At 38.1% G+C, this 20,097-nt stretch overlaps 1 protein-coding gene across 2 annotated transcripts; it reads right to left on the reverse strand.

Annotated features, from left to right (window-relative positions):
* Positions 1-8,324: 8,324 nt before the first annotated feature.
* LOC139142770 (uronyl 2-sulfotransferase-like) lies at positions 8,325-17,454 on the reverse strand. Of its 2 annotated transcripts, none has more exons than XM_070712887.1 (8): positions 17,183-17,454; positions 12,897-13,009; positions 12,091-12,240; positions 11,769-11,848; positions 10,663-10,804; positions 10,186-10,283; positions 9,607-9,764; positions 8,325-8,693 (listed from the first exon to the last, which is right to left on the reverse strand). In XM_070712887.1, the coding sequence occupies exons 1-8, from the start codon at positions 17,334-17,336 to the stop codon at positions 8,524-8,526; spliced, it is 1,065 nt and encodes a 354-aa protein (XP_070568988.1). In that variant the 5' UTR covers positions 17,337-17,454; the 3' UTR covers positions 8,325-8,523. The 2 variants fall into 2 exon arrangements, with proteins under 2 accessions (XP_070568988.1, XP_070568987.1); XM_070712886.1 differs by having other exon boundaries at positions 8,325-8,696.
* Positions 17,455-20,097: the final 2,643 nt, after the last annotated feature.

Raw genomic sequence — 20,097 nt, forward strand, 5'->3', positions numbered from 1 at the left:
AATATTAAAAAAAAAGATGGGGTCACCATGCTTGATTTTCTAAATTTTCACACTCTTATTATAAAATGATACAGAAGTAAAACTTTGAATAGTAAAGAGTCGAAGGAAAAATATGTGACCAAATGGAATTATTTGTTTTTTAACCAAATTTGCAATTATCACACCCAAATTTTCAGAGATTAAAACATTTATGTGATGGAATATTTTAACTTTCCGGTATTGTCAATTTTGAGTAGCATATAATTCATATAGGTCTTGTACTTTTGAAACAATTTTTTGGTAGGTCACTGTGCAATACGGCAATTAGCCAGAATTCACAATTTTCCTACTCTCTCATGATTGCATTTTGTGTGCTCTTCAACAGGAGCAATTGACCTGGCCAGAGTTGGATTAACTCAAGTTGGCTTTTAGACCAATACATCTAAAAAATTCACTGATGCATTTAAAGAACTTGCCTTGGGAATATGACTATACAAAGTGCTAATACAGGTAGCGTTGAACACCTGTGAGCAGAACGGCGCAATAAATGTTTATTTTTTCTGCGCTCACATCCTTTACAAATATGCGGGCCTGTGATAGTTGGGGGGGGGGGACTTGAAAAATTTTGACCATATAGAGGGGGGCATGGGGGGCATTTGAAAATTTTTTAGGGTACTCAGGGGGGGGATCTGAAAAAAAATAAGATTTCAATCGAGATTCCTCCAGCCCCCCCCCCAATCGTTATTTGTGAACGCAGCCTTAGGATATCAATTAAAACTTTTATTTGTGAAATAGCCTTCCAATGTAATGGAACATCCTATAAATGCCCTAGGGCACATTAGTTTATGTTTGTACCATCGCAGATTTTGTGTTGCAGCTGGTTTCCGCTGTGTTACCAAATTTGAATATTAGGGAAAAAACGTACCAGATGTCTACAGAATATGACATGTTCACTTTTGATTGGACAGTACTTTACTACGGCGCTGTCATTCGTTTCTGGAATTTGGTGACCAAGGCTTTACGAGTAAATAAAACACCCTGAATTGAGCACTCTGATTGGTCAATCAACGGTAGATAGTTTTTAAGTATGACATAAAACTGAGAAAACTGAGAAAGAAATGTTATGCTGCACAAATTTTACGTGGACTACAGGCAAACAGCATCTGCTTCAGGAAGCTGGAAAGTTGGAAAGAAAATAGAGGCATCCTTTACTGCAGCAAAATTACTGATGGAGACGAATATTAAGAAAACCACTTCCACTGTTAGTGATTACTTGTAAGTTTATTCTAGGTAGTAGGCTGAGGCTAGAAGTATGTGGCACAAACTTACTATGGATTTGAAAGAATACAAATGCATAGAGGTAGCTGTATACAGAAATAAAGGTAATTTAGGGAGGTTAGGAGGGCATGCCCTTGAATTTTACGTCTAGTAATGGGGTTATTCGCACAATAAATGTAGGTCTTTTCTACGGCAATTCTTGCACCTTTTGAAATTGAAAATAGTAGTTCTAGAAACATTCAATATTGTGATGAGTGAAGAAACCACTTTCTTTACAACAAATACTTTTGTTGACAAGTCATGGTTAGCCAAGCACATCATTGTAAAGAACTGCAAACGATGGACACACGATATCCGATGCAGGCTATGTGGACAAGCCGAATTGAGAATTCAAGATGTTTTCAGGTTAAAGTATGAGAAACTGTGGCAGAAGTACAATAAATGAATAATCCTGCTTAGTGTTTCAAATTAAAACACTAGATACATGTAACAGCAAAAGTGTGAGTTAAAATGTTAATCGAATCAGGGCATTAATGTAATGAGATGTAATGAATTTAGAAGTTATGAAAATGTCGTGACCAATTGGTGAGCAGAAAATGAAAGATATTATAAATTGGAGAGTGAGGGGCCGCCGAGTGATTGTCCATTCATTATTTTTTACTTCATATCTGCGGGCAGTCTCTTTTATTTTTCTGCCATCCTTGGCTGGATTTTTTTTTAAAGGTTACCTCTCGGAATATTTTTTTTCAAAAACCTTACAAGCTGTCAATGGTCTACTCCTAAAGACGCTGTCGTTAACCCTCTAAGTGCTGTAATTGTTCTCACCAAAATTTTAATGCAAATTTTTTACCAATTCTTGTGAATTTTTCTGTAATTTTTTGACAATTTTGGACCAAATGGACATCACATATCATTGGCTACAGTTTGTTATCAAAATTTTGACAAAAATTTGAAAAAATTGACTGGAGTATATTTTCTAAAGGTGACAAAAATTGACTTTGGCGCTCATAGGGTTTCAAAATATGAAATTCGAAGTAAGGTTGTAATAGAAATTAAAATGGGTTGATTATTTAGATAAATTTGGAATAGTCCTAAACCTAGCCTGCAGTAAATGATAATTCTAAGAATGCGTTAGGATGTTGACCTTTCGAAATTCCCCTGACAACTGCAATCAGACCAAATAATAGAAGTGTAATACCAATGATCCGACCTGCCCTATTTAAAACCCTTCGGCGTCACTTTTTTCTCGTTTGTTAAAATCACGCAGATGTCACTGTACCAAATTTTAGTTTACGCAAAAAGTGCTATTGTATTTTGAAATCCAGTAGTAGGAAGCGGTTTGGAGTAACAGTACTAAATATCAGTACTCCGCGGGTAAATTCAAGTCAGATGCGACCCGATTTATACCATGGATATATTGTCAATATCATGCAGACTCGAAAAGTTCTGGTCACCTTTCACCTTCCTACCACTACTTCCGTGTAGAGAGTAGCTGTTATCTAATACCTTCAATATCTCAAGTGTCACGCCAATGTTGTCAAATCTGATGTTAGACACTGTTTTGCCGGATATTTTCTGGTTATGTGTCTAGGTTTTCAGCAGTTCCCTTGTAGCATATTTCAGATCTTAGGCTCCACTGACAACAGCGTGCTAGGTATTATCTGATATCAAACAGGAGATTCTCTGTCGATAAAAAAAACACGATTCTCCAACATCACGTGTAAATGCTTGTAAATTCTCACTGGTTTTCTTTTTCAGGAAGGATATACAGTGCATTGCATTGTGGTATATGTATTTCGACATTTACTAATCTGTAAAGAAACCAAAGCCCGACTGTTTAATGGTTTGAAATTCGGCTTGCAGATTCCTTGACATGCAAAGTCAAATTTACTTAAATTGTGATTAAATTGTTCATATCTCATACACCCAGCAAATGTGCATACGTTAAGACTGGACACACTGTGGACGGTTTAGGGTTCGTTGCGAAACAGATGGGTATAGGGAATCGGGGGGTTTGGACTGTAGAGGAATCATAAATAAAAGCGCCGGCCACATTATGCACCTGTTTTATCAGAACTTATGTGTGTGATATATAAAATTCAAGAGCTACTGGACATGCGGATCTAAAGAAGACGTTTTACCAATTTTAAACAAAAAATTGTTCCAATAGAAAATGATTACATACGGCAGCCATTTTGGAAAAATCGTTACCGAGTCACCCAACAAGAAAATATGTGACTATTTTGAAGCGATCTGATGAATTTTTTTGAACAAAAGTAGTTTGACGAAAAACGGGTGTGTCTGCCGAAATATTTTACATATGGAAATTTCATCACAATTTGAATAAGTGTGGATAAACCATTCCTTACCTTTTAGACACTTAAAGATTTTTATTTTTTTCTCAATTGAACACGTCCCAAACCCCAATAAAGTATACATTTTCTGAAAGCCCTGATATAGAGCTATCCGACCAAGCACAGTACACGGTCATTATTTGCATAAGAGTCACGTGACAAGCGTTTTGCTGAACCTTCCAAAACCGGTTTTTCCCGCCTTATGCGAACACGCTGCAAGATTTCCGGTTGGAATTTCTTCATTGACAAGCCTTGACAATATCCTTCAAAACCGTGTCTGCGATTTTTTCCCGGAGGCTCCATTCAAATTATATGGCGTGATAATTAAAATTCCTTGAAAAGCACCTTCATCTAACACCTTTAAGAGCGCATTAAAAAAAACCAAAGGCATATAAAGAAAATCGCAGACACGGTTTTGAAGGATATTGTCAAGGCTTGTCAATGAAGAAATTCCAACCGGAAATCTTGCAGCGTGTTCACATAAGGCGGGAAAAACGGTTTTTGGAAGGTTCAGCAAAACGCGTGTCACGTGACTCTTATGCAAATAATGACCGTGTACTGTGCTTGGTCGGATAGCTCTATATCAGGGCTTTCAGAAAATGTATACTTTATTGGGGTTTGGGACGTGTTCAATTGAGAAAAAAATAAAAATCTGAAAGTTTCTAAAAGGTATGTAGCTACCTTAAGAATAGGTTTTACGTTTCTGTAGAAAATTTCGGGAAAAACTCAGATTACGGATGCAAATTTTTGATCACTTCGAAAATTACGAAAGATGCCCCGAGTAATATACAATAAAGGCAATCAAACATATATTTCTTGAAGTTCCACATTTGTGTATAATTATGCTTCAATCTTCACAAAAAGCACTACGGTAACACATGCAGCGGTTCTCATCATTTTAGAGTGTCCATCCATCCATCACGATGTCGAGTGTAAATCATATGGATTGTCAACATAGGCATGAAAACATCTCCTGTATAAAGAGTCGGGCTTATAAATTGGCCCCTGAAAAATGTACAACCAAATACTAGTAGACACAATTGCAAGTTCACTGGTGGGTATATCAACCTGTACATCGAAGTGCACCTACATAACAGTCACTCTCTGAGAAATGATTTCAGTAATCGTCCCCAACTGTGTAGCTGAACAATGTCAAAGTGTTCATGGTCAACGGTCAGACTGGTCACTTAATCTGACCAGTGAAATAATATGTGGGCAGTTATCATAAAGATTCACATAGTTCGGGGGGGGGGGGTAATTGGACTCTCAGATTTCCCTGTTTCTGTTTCCCTTCCCCTCTGTCTGTCTGCCTGCCTCTCCCTCCCCCCCTCTCTCTCTCTCTCATACTATGAACAGAAGTCTGTTGGTATCGTGTGAATAGTATAGTCAGATAACTTAAATAAAAAATCCCAGTACTATTAAAGTTAGAGTTTAAAATATATGACTTTAATGTCAACAGATGATAGCACCAGTAGGAAATGTAAATACAGAGGAGTGATATACAAAAATACCCAAAATTACACGTTGTGATCACGTAAGGTGTATAATGTGAATGCTTGCGTCTTCCAAATTTGCATTTGGAGGCATTAACCGAGTTGTGAAACGAGTCTTTCCATGCAAACTACTAACTACTTCCAATGTACAGATAAGTGAAAATACCCTTAATGAAAAAGCATAACAAATAACTTTACGTGAACATACCACTAATGCATTGACGCCATTCAATGGTAATCTTGGAACTTGAATGAACACAATGGAGAAGGTACTCTATGCCTCCGACCGGAAAAGCCACTTTCAAAATTGGAGCTGCTAGGTTCGCGAAAGATTAATCCTGAACCAAACCTACAATTAAGGTGTTAAAATACAGGCGAAAGCTACTGTAGTGAAATATCTACTCAAAAACTGTAAGATGTTGGAAAGAGTGCCACCCAGAACATACATGGAGTGTGGAAAATATTCCGAACGCAAATTTTTCGTAACAAAACTGGGCAACGGAATATACATTAAACATTGAAACAAAAGCATGAAGTGGATAGGGGCACGAAGACGAGAATTAGGATCGAAGCAATGTCATCACTTTAGTAATTGTGATTCATTTTAAGTACAGAGGTTTCAAACCATGGAGATAAAAAAGGACCAAAAAGGTCACACTCTGTCATCAATCGTCGCCTGCAATTTTAATTTGAACAGTTTGTCTTTCATATTCTTTCATCGCGTATGTGAGTTCTGTCGATTGGCGATCGGCTTGATGGATAGTCAAGATATCAAGCAGAGGGCAGCAAAAAAAAAAAAAAAAAAAATTTTGTAGTGAAAATATGTTCAAAACGGTTTGTAGGTTGGCGGGTATTTGTTCTCGTTGAGCATGCAAGGAAAATGGCGGACGGATAGTAAGGTTTTGAGTGCGAATGGTAAAATAACATGGCTGCTAGAACTTTCGCAGTGGGCAACTGTCCTCTGGGAGTTGTTAATGAGTTTTCGGCGCTGAATTTAATTGATGTCTCCATACTTGATTTTACAAACAGAAAAATGTGAGGTTGTTCGTGACCATTTCCTATCGTACGTAACCCTTTGGTGGCGACATAATGGATTCGGTACTGGTTTGTTTGTGCATGGTTCCTCCACCATAGACGGACCGTGGTTTCTGTCATTGACTGTAAAATTACAGCGGACATTGTTATGTAACCACCAGGGTTTAAAAGGCGATGAATCTGCATTTGTAAGACGATTTCATCGCAAGCGTGGATTAACTAATGAAAAAGTACATGGTGAACGCACAGTCCCTCCGCTCACCATGAGTGGAAGGACTGTGATAAACACAATGGAGTCACAGAGCGACCGGCCATGGCGCTATTCTAAATCAAGAAAACAGGCACGAGAAATCGTCTAATCTTTAAAAGATCTCAATAATGAATACTGAGAGGCAGTCATTAAATCAGGTAACACCGGGCTATACAGACGTCAAGATACAAAATATTTCTAAAACATGATAAGTATTCATAAAACAAGGTGCAATCTAAATTACTTTCGTTGTGCTATTGCATAAATGCTAGAAAACATTGAATGAATACCTAAAACGTGTACGCACGTCGGAACAGAAAGATTTTAAGCTTTTGTTCAAATTATCTTCAACGAAGCTTTTAAAACATTCTCTAACAATCAATAAAAGTACGGTGCAACTGACCACTGACTCTATGTTAAACTCTCAAAAACACGACTGCGAAACTTATGCTTTACAAGCGACCTAGCGGCCGATATAGCTCCGCTGTGTTTATGTACAGAATAACTATTTTTGACACATGTTGATGAAGAAGGTGGAAATCTTTGATAACTCAATGCAGTGGCCAGAAAAAAGTGGCTAAAATAAGCTGCAAAAATACAAAATTGAAGATTTCATCATACTTTGAATATATCACATCCGATCATCCAAAGCTATCTGATGAGTAGTTTTTTGAGAATAAAATATTCTGACCAAAAATGGCAACAATTGCCCCCAAAAATAAAAATTGCAGATTTCATCATAATTTCAAAATATCACACTTAGTTCATATATATACCTGTATACCAAATTTCAAAGCTGTTAGACCAGTACTTTTTGAGAAACGCATTTTTTGACCAAAAATGGGAAAAATTGCCCCTAAAATTCAAAATTGCAGATGTCATCATTATTTCAATAAATCTCATTTAGTTCATCAATGGAAACCTGTATACCAAATTTCAAAGCTATCAGATAAGTAGTTTTGGAAATACACATTTTTTGACCAAAAATGGCAAAAATTGCCCCAAAATACAAAATTACAGATTTCATCAGAAATTCAATATATATAACTAAGCTTATCTGTAGAAACCTGTAAACCAAATTTCAAAGCTATCAGACCAGTACTTTATGAGAAACACATTTTTTGACCAAAAATGGCAAAAATTGCCCCAAAATTACAAAATTGCAGATTTCATCATTATTTCCATAAATATCATTTAGTTCATCTGTAGAAACCTCTATACCAAATTTCAAAGCTATCAGATGAGTAGTTTTGGAAATACACATTTTTTGACCAAAAATGGCAAAAATTGCCCCAAAAATACAAAATTACAGATTTCATCAGAAATTCAACATATATTACTTAGTTCATCTACAGAAACCTGTATACCAAATTTCAAAAACTATCAGACCAGTACTTTTTGAGAAATACATTTTTTGACCAAAAATGGCAAAAATTGCCTTAAAAATGCAAATTTGCATATTTCTGCACAATTTGAACAAATCTGAAATAGATCATCCCTAGGGACATATGTACCAAATATAAAAGCTATCTGACCAGTAGTTTGAAGAAGAAGATTTTTAAAGATTTTTTTACCAAAAATGACAAAAATTGCCTTAAAAATACAAATATGCAAATTTCACTACCATTTGAACAAATCTGATTTAAGTCACCCTAAGCAAACTGCATATCAAATTTCAAAGCAATCGGACAAGCGGTTTCAGAGAAGAAGATTTTTTTACCAAAAACACCAAAAAATGCCCCAAAAATACAAATATGCAAATTTCACCATGATTTGAACAAACTGAAGTGAGGTCACCCCAAGTGAACTGCCTATAAAATTTCAAAGCAATTGGACATGTGGTTTCAGAGGAGAAGGCAATTGTTGACGGACGACGACGGACGACGACGGACGCCGGACGCCGGACGCCGGACGACGACGGATAATCAACCTATTTGATAAGCTCCGCGTCGCTGACAGCGGAGCTAAAAATGGGTCCACAGAAGCAGCGGACATGCGCAGTGCATGTATTGTCAAGATTGAAAGTCCGTATATTTGTCCCACAAGCGTCTGCGTTAATGGTAGTGACGATTTGAAATGAAAAATAAGAGCACTTCAGTGACAAGTAAAGGGGAAAACCGAGCGTCAATATCCTTCACCTCTTCGGCGAAACAATCTTCAACTGTCCTTTAATTACTTCAAATTTTTTCTTGGCAAAATCGTAAAACTCGTACTCGTACGGCAATCTGCTCTTCAAAATATTTCTCACCTCTTCCGTGGCCGCCACTTTGTGTTTGGTCGATGTACGAGCAGTTTTGCTGGCAGCTGCTGCGAAAAAGGAGTTTATAAGTGTCGATTACCAAATCACAAAAGGTTTTATACCCAGACGAAACGTGACCTTGATTTGCAATCCTGCACGATTTTTGCCCGGTGTAGATAGTAAAAAGGGCTGTCTACATAACTTGATACGGTCAATTCAACAGTAAACACACCCACAGATCTCTCTCTCTCTCTCTCTCTCTCTCTCTCTCTCTCTCTCTCTCTCTCTGATATTTAAGCATACATCTACCTTTTTATGGTGGATAAAACGTCACATTCGTTAGGCAACGGTGAATACCAGAGGGTGGTTCTACACGATATCTGATTGACAAACACTAATTGTTTTCTTAAATTGTTAGTCATGTTCAAGTATCGTTTCACTGGATATTGGAACCAACTCACGTTGTACCGGGACACAGAACATTCATTGTGTTGGGTCCAGAAGATTCCATATCGCTTTGATGATGAATTATTTATTCAACTTTGATTTTTATTTTAACTCTGGTTATCTTTATTGTATCAGTATTGGATGCGGTGCCCAATTTACAGCTCACACAGCTCAAGAAAGCAATGAAGGGCACAATGCAATGCACAAAGGAATATCACTGTGTTCGAGTCTCGAGGTGTTAGCCCCATACCTGATCCACAGTGCCACGCCGCCTGAGCAGAATCCTTCAAATACCATGCAGCAGGGACAGTTTTTCTATTCACGCCTATCTCGAAAATGTTTTACTTTTAGTGTTTCATTAGAAGAGTTTAACTACGTTATTAAGATCTTTTTGAAATATGGCACTGACAATTCCATAGTAACTTAAGTGACAGTGTTACTGAGATACTGCTATCTGGGAAAACCCCACATAATTATGACTGGTGAACGCAGTTTGTCTATGCAAGATGGCGTATGAAATTTGCGACTCACCTGGCAGCTTGTATATTTCAGCAGCGCCCTCAAACATTTGAGGCAGTAAGATTTCTAAGACCTGCAGACTGGCTTCAAGATCTTCAATAAATCCTACTACTAAAAATTTTTCTTCTAAGTTTGAAATAGCTTTCTCGAGGGACCATCTCGATGCCGTTCTGTAAAAAAAGATAGTGATCAAAGAATGGTGATGTGATACCGACGCTGCCGAATTTACTCAGTTCTTCAACTATGAAGTAGGATGTTTAGATACTCTGCGCTATGATAGCGCAGAGTATCTTAACAATGTCACAAGCTTACACGAAAATGGTCGCGTATAATGTCATGTATTTTTACATCAATTACATTGTAAACATCTCTATTTATGAATAAACAAGCCATTCCAACCCAACAAAATGATTGTGGAAACAGGATCACACCAAGACAAGCAAATGTTGAAGAAAGCAATTCACCGACAACATTACGCATACATGTCAAATATGTATCATTCATATCAGCCTAGAGCCGTTTTGGCACATTACTTTGTTCTATTGCGCATGCCTTGAAAAATCATCGTAAATTGAAGCCATGATTGCCTACCTGCATCGTTCATCATGACCACAGAAAAACGGAATGATGTAAAACAGTTTACTTGATCTGCATTCAGGATCGTTGGACAAGACGCATTCATTGATAGTCTGATAAAAGAAGAAAAATAACAATGGTTTCTACATTTCACACACTTCCATGTATTTCGTACCAACACAAAGTCGTTTGACTTGAGTGCACAGTTGAACTGCTCTAAAATAAGGCACATGGATTAAGAATTCCCATAACCTGTGTATCAACGTATTTTTCGCCAAATAATATATCTCTCAACGTGCGTACGCGTATGTCCGCTTTGTCGTAATGTCACTTTTGAAGTGCAATTGTGAAAATATGGTGAGAGAAAATCGGGACTTGAACTAGAGATATTAAGAACTGACTCTCTGCATAACAAAAAACTGGTTTTGTTCTTGAATATGTACGCAGCCTCATAAATATCACCAAATCTCGATGAAAATACTAAATTCTTACCATATTTAAGTTCTCAGGGGGTCCCTTGTAAAATCTTCTGTTTGAAATCCCGTCCCCAAATCTCTTGAAGTAATATTGTGATATAAACCGATCGACCGGATCGCGAATGATGTTGATGTACACAGGTTCTATCGCACCAAATCTTTTGGAAGAAGAACGTAAACTTGGTTAAATCTATGTTTAATGCAATGGGTTCATGGAAGATTTACGAACAAGTGTTCATACTTACATTGTAATCAATGTATACTCACTCCATTTTAGTCTTGTTATTATCTATCGTTATTAAAATGCAATTTCTCGAAGCTTAAGATTTATCTGAAAACGCTTGGATCGCAAGGCAAACTATGAGAAGGTTATCCTTATTCGTCCGTATCGCTAAACGTACAATGACAATCTTATTATAATATAATAAAATAATATAATCATTTACTATAATATAATATAATAATTTAATATAATATCTTCACACCCTTAAGAAAATCGTCGATTATGTGTAGACAACATGTGACCGTTCGTATAGAGGTTATCGTGAAATGGGGTACGGTCAATTTGGAAAATCTAGTGAACGTGATTTCGTGGCGTTATCGCGAGACTCAAACTAACTTATCACAATCACTCCACATGTGCACTGATGCCACGCATTCATGCTACTCTGTGAAAACAGAGCGTGACCATACATATTGAGGTCATTCCAGTCGAAAAAAGTTACACTAAATGTGAAATAAACAAGACTTCATTTTACAAAATTACCAAATTGAACCAAATATATCGGGCACTGGTGAAGATTTTTTCGCTGAAAGGTCACAAAAAAGGGCGCAGGGCCGTAGCCTGACCAAATTGCCAAGGGTACAGAACCTCTCGCTCAGTAGCTAGGATTTTGGTAATATACACTGATTTACATAGTGGGTAAACTTCTAGCGGTGGCGCCCCCCTCACCCCAGGGCAGGCTACGTCTCTGGGGTGCAAAAGGCAAACTTACACAGACAAATACACGTACGGTGCATGCGCGGCAGAGGCGTGAGTCTGAGACCAGGTAGGAAGACTCCATAGGGCACTATCAGAGCCACACACAGAGGTGGATGAATACACTCTACATAAATACTTACTTTGGAAAGTCTATAAAGTGGAAATGCCGTTGATAAATAAATGGCGGCTGTAGAGATGATATAATGTTAACCAGTTCTACCTGAAAGAAGTAAGAGTATATTAATAAGTTATATCTCATCTACCACGGGTATTGTACTATGAGAATACAAATCACGTTTCTCACCCAGGGGTCTATAATTTGTCTAAATAATGCTGGAAATCGTCTACCCCCAATAGACTGTTATTCAATCTTCAATCTCAGAAGTCTGGTGTGACAACAGTACATGGATCAACCAAAGAGGAAACTTGTAGACAGAAAATGGCCCATTGCATTAAACTTACCTGTCCTATCAGTGATAAATGTGTCACGTTATTGATCTGTGATGAATACAAATCAAACCCATTTCGTTTCACTAGATTACGCAAAATTTCAAGCACTGTCCGACTTCCACATTTTCCAACTCGATTATAAACTATTCGGCTCTGAGGGTTCTGTGGAACAAAATCATAAACAATCTGTTAAAAAACTGAAGGCAACGATTATAATGTTATAAGGCAAATCGAAATCAATATTATTAGAAAAGTCTGTCCTCTTCAACGCTATGGCAACCTTATCAGCTGGTGAAGACATATATATATACCTCGTGATATTGTATTGGAATTTCGATGAAAAATTTTTCGCGTTTCCAATCCCCTGCGATGTAGAGTAGAATAAAACATGGCAGAGTCTTGTAAATGAAACTATATGATTCCAATCTTTTACAAATTTAATGAATCTTGTATCAAACGCAAAGAAAAATGCAAATTCTCTCGAGTACGACGAGCAAATTTTTTCTACACAGATTTCCCTGTTCCGGATCAACGTTAAAGGAAACACACAATGTAATTTTCCGGAAAATATTTTCGTTTCCGTGGAAGAATAATAGCGTTCTTTGCTTTTTGTGCGATGAACCATTAAATGTTAGAATTTTACGGAAGTCAGGATACACAGAATCACAAGTCTAGGTGTGGGGGTTACATTTTTTTATCAATAACATTCCCCTCAACTAATCGAACATTCAATCTCTTGCCGGAAATACTTTCAGATCAATTTGTGTTGAAAATAATTTGTAATTCGTAATGAGATGATAAGTTGAACTCGCTCTTACGAGGTGTTTGTTGATGGCCTTCGGTGCATCATCTTCGTCATATTCACCGTCACTGTTGTCAAGGTCATTGTCAATGTCACGAGTTTGAAATAAATCAGCCAAAGAAAACTCTTCTGTTGAGAAAAGAAATGAAAGATTGTGAAAAAAGGATAAACACAAGGTGTAACATATTACTAAAGGGTTCTTACAGCGTTCCCTGGGAGTAGGTCATGTTAGTTCTGAAAACGTGAACATCGATGTCGTAGAGGGTGCTAGTTTACATTATTATCATTCTTTTTCTTTAGCAGTATATACATATTCTCAATGACATCCAAACCACGCCTCGGGGACATGTATTCAGACTCTCAAACTTTACCCAAACTTTTTTGGCCAACCACTTACGGGGCTCATTATGAAGTTCATGGAGTAAAAGGTTTCATCGACTTATTTTTGTGAAAGTCGAAGATTGCATTTCCTCTCATACAGTTAACACTGTGATGGCGGCCATTTTGAATGTCAAATGTTCGTAAATATTGTTTTATTATTTTTATTTTATTACTCATCCAACAGGCGAACCAAATTACAGGATGAGGTACCCATAACCCATATAAAATGGCAAAATGAGGAGTAAAGTACCTTGCTCAGAGGCACAACACCGTGCTGGAGTCTCGACCTCACCGTCCTTTGACAGTGAGTCCGTTACTCTGGACCTACAGGGCCCTATCTCGAACTCATCAAACTCCGAGAGTGAGTGCGGTACCCTAAACACTGTCCCATGGTACCTCCACAAATATATGTTTTAATGAGATTTTAATTTGTTTCTGTAGTACCAAATTTTGCGGGGTGACCCCTGATTTTCATTCTTGATTTACGGAAATGGTCTAAAGTGCTCTTACAATTCGAGCAAAAGTTTACATCTTTCATTTCGAAGCTAATGATAAGATTTGAACCTTGGGGGTCAAAGGTTGGTCTTATTATGATGCCGGTTCCATGTAATCTCAAAACTAAACTCAAAACACAACGATAAAAGTAAATTTAGTATAATATTACACAAACAAACGCGTTTCAACTGAGAGAATAGTGATGGATATTTGCTGGTACCATTTAGCCGGTTTTTATATGATTTGATGTTCTTTTCACAAAAGCTTTTCATCTAAAACATAAGGTCTATATCTAAATGTTGATATTTTGCTGCAGCAAGCGTATGTAGTCACCGGAATAACATATGCTCATACTTTTTAGTCTTTTGTTTCTGGTACATTTGGTTTGCAATTTACTGGGGCCATTGTCGTTCAGCATTGACTCATGTAAATGCTGACATTTGTGCACTTGTCTTTGTGACTATAAGTGTGGTCATATTTACAAAAAATATACAAGTGTCAGGCACCGCACCCAGTTACATGTATGTACGTATCCTGGAGTTTGGAACAAAAATGGATATACTACACTCATGCTCATCTTTTGGCTTCAAAGTTCGGAAAGAAAGGTGCTTTTAAGTAATCGGTGACAGATAAATTGGACACTGAAAATCAAAGTGTTGCGCAGGCGGCCATTCGCACTTACAGACACATCAATGTGACACAAGATGAAATTTCAGCTTCAGGTTGCATGAACTGGTTAAATTTCCCAACAATGTACTACCAGAGTGACTGGCTTTCCATTGGATCGACCGTCGGTCCTCTCACTGACGCACGCCCGGACTGACAACGTAAAATACAACATTGTTACAAACATGTACACATGCCGCGTGATTATACCGTATACCAGCGGATAGAATTTAAATCAATGTATCCAAAGAGTGTGCCAAATCTATAAACGTCCTTTTTGTAATCGAAGTACTTATATTGACGTTTTTCAGTAATTATCATGGTAAGAAATTGATTAAAATTGATCACGCCTTCCTAATTGTGCATCACCGGGGCTGTGTGCAACAGAGCTCAGTAAGTTTCACAGTTATCAGTAATAACGACCGGATACCTCTTTCAAAGAGAAAGGTAGCGGGTGCATTGCCAGGTGACATAGCTCGGGACACATCATGGTTCGGTGGCTGAACATTGTGTATAGTGTTTACCGGTATGCTCCCAAATAAATCTAAATATTGTTTTGCTTCGGCGAGGCCGTTCTTTATGCTACCAAATCAGTCGCCATCACCAGCCATGTTAGTGAAAGGATCCCTGTATTGACTACGCTCGAAAAAAAATGACCAGACGTAGTTGTTTCATGTAAACAGGTATATATGTTCCATTGAAACAATAGTGTGTGGTTTCACTGAAAGCGTTCTACGTCGAAAGTTACTGGTTTGAGATAAATTTCAGTGGTCTCTTGATAGAAATAAACTCGAAGTCTGATATGATATTCGAAATTGCTTCTTACAGGCGATGGGATTCTTTCTTGGCGCTACCCGTCGTACAGGGCGAGGATTTCTCAAAGTATGTTCAACAGACTGTAAATATTGCGTAATCATGTTATTCTCGCGAGCCAGAACGTTTTCTCTGCTCCTCGAACCTATGTAAAATTTATTTAGCTGTAACGCGAGTTGCTGTGGCCGTGACGATGTCTGTCGTTTACAACCATGAGATTGTGTTGGCATGTCTTGCAAGTGCTGCTAAGACCATGGAGATAAAAGAGATGCGAAAGCTAACTGAAGATTATATGCTGGAGATCTATCCTTTCTTGAAAGTGTTTGTTGGCTAGCCATTGATTTTATGTCGTCATTTCCAGTCTGTGTAGTCATAGACCCTCACAGATCGATGCACGGAGCATTGTTCGTCTCTTATTAGTTCAATCCTCCCGGTACGCATACCTGTACATGGAACCTAACTACCGCTTTTAGTCGATGGGTAACCTTGAAGGTAGTGGAGCACCTCCATATTTTATTATATGCTGCGCTTTTGAAATTCCGGGCTCGAAAATAACATTGTCCCTTCTTTGAGTATCCGATTGCATTTCACAATGCTCTCATGTAGGTACCTCCATAGAGGTAGGAAAGGACGACCTCCATACGTTGTGTACTTCCATGCTAATTCGAAACTTTAATGTCGACTTGATTCGTACTTTCACGTAAGCCTGGGCAGATTGACCCGTTTCTGTGTGATTACTAGTTATTTTATGTGGCCTTCATGCTTAGTACCGCTACCTATGGAGGGCAATTTTACGAAAACTATTGGCAAAATGAAAATGTGTCGTTTTCAGGCTTTACTCAGTGACTACTATGGAAGTATACCAACTCTATTGATATAACACAGCGTAACCGTGAAATGATAACGCTAGTCGCTACAGTAGGCGTCCATACCACAAGTTGCCTTGTAGTTCGATACACCGAGGCCGCTGCATTTAGTAGCGGCCTTCGCCAGTTAGTTCGTGTTGTGTATCGAACCTCAAGCGACCGTAGTCCATACTGGCTCGGCATGGGTTTGCTGATCACGATACACCAGGCAGTATCGTGGGGTGTGCCTTTAATCCCTGGCAAGGTCTGAAATCACACCGACTCAAGCAACATCATGAGTAGAATACACAATAAACTGACCCAGCTCTTGTCATGCACATATTATTATAAGACTACCTCCATAGCTTGCGGGTCACCGAACGGTACAGTGCGTGCAGGATACACGTGAATAAGCTTATAATAGCCCATTTGCTAAGTTTTCGCTGCCACTAGTGCATATGTAGTCTGGATTCAATCCAACACTATGTTCTCTTCAGCCAGAGATCAGGCTTAAACTTGAAGTCGTGAATTATTAACTAGATTACCCTTTGGCAACGTAACACAGAAGAACCCCAAGACGTGTACATTACTAGCTATCGAAGTTAGCCAGCCAGTATGTAAATGTCGACAGTATTGGTGCTAGGCGATCTTTTCACAGCCTTTTCACAGCTCTTCGATAGCTGGCTGTGAGCGACTCTACTGTGGTCGGAATTAATTTGCACTACACACATTGCTACACAGTGTTTCCAAAACGGCGTAGCTGTGTCCTGTCGATCCGTCTAAACTTTAAAACTAGGTACTTATTGAACAAACACTGAGAATGCATTATGTGTCCAACAGGAATCCCTTGTCCCGTGGCATTGTCAGATTAACCAATGCACTTCTCGGAACGGCTAGTAGTGTCAGATCACATACCTCCTGATACTGCGGTCAAGTGGTGGGAGACTTCAACTGGAACAGTGGGGTGATTTCGACAAGTAGTGATCAAACTTTCGAAGGAAACAAACACTCACAAAAACTTTTAAACAAATGGCGCATATGTCTCCTTGCAATCCGTCCAACTTCTTGAGGTCAGTCAATCAGTAGCGGAACACATACTTACCTTTTACTGTACCACTAGAATGACTCTTCGCCGGTCTGATTACCGACACCTTCTCAAGCCGTCCGCTGCTGGACATAATAGCAAACACAGCTATGATGCACAGGGCCACGAAAGAACAAATCGCTGGTCGCTTGTAACGATACAGCGAAGCCATGTTTTTTAAGTCACATTACCCAGCCATGGACATTGGTAACTCAACGCTAAACAATCACACACAGGAACTTTGTCCGCCACACAGTCCGCCTTCCCCTGGTCTATGGTGGAATATGGGCCTCTCTGGACCAAACCACTTCATAGGAATGTGTAGGGGTGTTCCGCCTGGGTGAGATGCTCGGCAACGCTGAAGAGGATGGGCCGCAGGTTTCAAACAAGCCTCTGTAAAAACTAACCACCAACAACCGGTATTAAGTAGTAATAAGTTTACATGTAACAGCGAGAGGTTGTTATTATCAAAATCAAGATTGGAATGGAATATCTTCGGCTCCATTGTCTATGTTTGAGGTGAAACTTTAATTTTATGCATTTTTTCTTTTTAAAGAGGTCACCTCACTGGCTTTGAATTACGTCATCATAGCAAATATAAGGCTTTGTTGGAGGTGACGTAATTAGTTCAGAGTCGGATAAAAAACTTATCGCTCTCAGTCCCCCAAATCTACCTAGTTTATATATTACACCAGTTGTCTGACAATGGCCAATTCCGGGCTTTATTTATGAAAATTGAACGCTAGCTAACCCATCCCACTTCTTTGTCATATCTACAAGTACAGCAACATTTAACAATTTGAAGTGTTTCATTTGGGTGATCTTTTGAGATTTATGACCTAAAGCATGTGGTGTAAGCACAGGGAACTCTGACTGACTAACAGTAAGCAAGTAAATAAAAAATGGAAAAATAAAAAACTAGGAAAAAACTATCAAAAAAGAAAAAAATAGAGAGGACTTCCACATTAAGTTTTGTTTGTTTGTTTGTTTGTTTGTTTGTTGTTTGTTGTTTGTTTGTTTTTGTTTGTTTGTTTGTTTGTTTTGTATACATGTTCCTTTTGTTATTTTGTTTGTTTGTTTTTTGTTTTGTATACCTATTCCTTTTGTTTATTTTGTTTCTTTTTTTGTTTATTCTGTCTTTTTTTCTTTTTTGACCCTTGACCCCTTTATATTATTCTGTCTATATTTTTTTAAATATTTTGTATTGTTTTCTTTTTCTTTTTTTATTTACTTGTTTACTGTTATTCAGTCAGAGTTCCCTGTGGTGTAAGACCCTCACCTCATCCAGTCAGAAGCACTACACTGATCTTTACGGAAGTGCTTGGCCTGGAGTTGAAAGGCTTAAAATTGTGCTCGAACTTTCCGTAACAGAACGTTACCATTCCCAGTTTCGAAAATCAAGAATATAGATCAGCGGTCACTGTGAAAAATATAGTAATAACAAATTACTCTATATTTACCGACACTCAAAATTCAAGATGGCCGCTATTCTTGTGTTAACTCTAAGGGAAAAACAAATGAACTGTGAAAACTTTATTTACTCCATAACCTTCACAGTGAGCCCAAAGCGGTAGGCCAAAAAGTATTGTAAACTTTGGAAGAACAAACATCTGTTCCCGAGACGCCTTCAGTGAATCTGGTCGTTGTTGTTGTCTGTATAAATATTGTAATTGGCAGATAGAGTAGAATTCAAAGCACACTAATTTTGTTTTCAGTTGTATCGATGTCGTTGCGGCAAACATTTGGCTTCCATAGCAAGAAGTACCTGACTAGGTCTTGAGTATAGGACCGAACGTTATACTCGTTTCATTTATAGTCAGCTGACCCTGTACTCGATATACCGACCCTAAACTTACAGTACCTACACCCATTATAGTTGGGAAGGGACCTCCTTATGCACCTATGGATTACAAATTATATATTAAATTAAAGCTGCAAGCAGCGTTGGCGGGGCCCAAGCGGTTAACATGGTTGAAAGTTCTTGCACTAATGATATTATGTGCAAAATTCGAGCTTGGAAAAGTAGGATTTTGAACATCATCTCATAGTTACTGTACATTTCACCTGGAATTGCATGTTTTACGGAAAATCCAATATGGCGGCCAAAGTACTTCACCGATCTAATTGCCTATCAGGCACTTTAAAGTGCTCAAACTAAGAAAGATATGAGTAAAATGTCATTTTATTCGGTGTGTTGGTTCTGGAGAAGAAGATTTTTAAAGATTAAATTGCGAATTTCGCAAAATCCAATATGGCGGCCAAACCACGTGACCGATCTAAATGTCTTTCCCAAACTTGAAAGAGATCATACTTAAAAAGATACGAGTGAAATTTCAGTTCAATCGGTGTGTTAGTTCTTGAGAAGAAGATTTTTAAAGATTGAATTGCGATTTTCGCAAAATCCAAGATGGCGGCCAAATCACGTGACCAATCGAAATGTTTTTCGCAAACTTGAAAGAAATCACTCGAAGGATGACACGAGTAAAATTTCAGATCAATCGGTGATCTATTTCTGGAGAAGAAGATTTTTAAAGATTAAATTGCTATTTTTCGAAAATCCAATATGGCGGCCAAATTACGTGACTGATCCAAATGTCTTTTGCAAACTTGAAAGAGATCACTCTGATAAGACATGTGTAAAATTTCAGCCTAATCAGTGTTTTCTTTCTGGAGAAGAAGATTTTTAAAGATTAAATTGCGATTTTCGCAAAATCCAAGATGGTGGCCAAATCACGTGACCGATCCAAATGTCTTTTGCAACCTTGAAAGAGACCACTCTAAGGATGACATGAGTAAAATCAGTGTGTTAGTTCTGGAGCAGAAGATTTTTGAAGATTAAATTGGTAGTTTTGGAAAATCCAATATGGCGGCCAAATCACATGACCGATCAAAACGCCTTTCGCAAACTTGAAAGAGATCACACTTAAGATGTT

The sequence above is a fragment of the Ptychodera flava genome, chromosome 10, assembly GCF_041260155.1.
Source record: "Ptychodera flava strain L36383 chromosome 10, AS_Pfla_20210202, whole genome shotgun sequence".
In the NCBI taxonomy this organism is placed as follows: Eukaryota; Metazoa; Hemichordata; class Enteropneusta; family Ptychoderidae; genus Ptychodera; species Ptychodera flava.

Coding starts and splice junctions, on each gene's coding strand:
- LOC139142770 (XM_070712886.1), bottom strand. CDS start 17,336: ATGGCTTCGCTGTATCGTTACAAGCGACCAGCGATTTGTTCTTTCGTG. Junction 9,765..10,185: donor GGTCATGATGAACGATGCAG/GTAGGCAATCAT, acceptor CTTTTTTTACAG/AACGGCATCGAGATGGTCCC. Junction 8,697..9,606: donor TGAAATATACAAGCTGCCAG/GTGAGTCGCAAA, acceptor CCTTTTTCGCAG/CAGCTGCCAGCAAAACTGCT.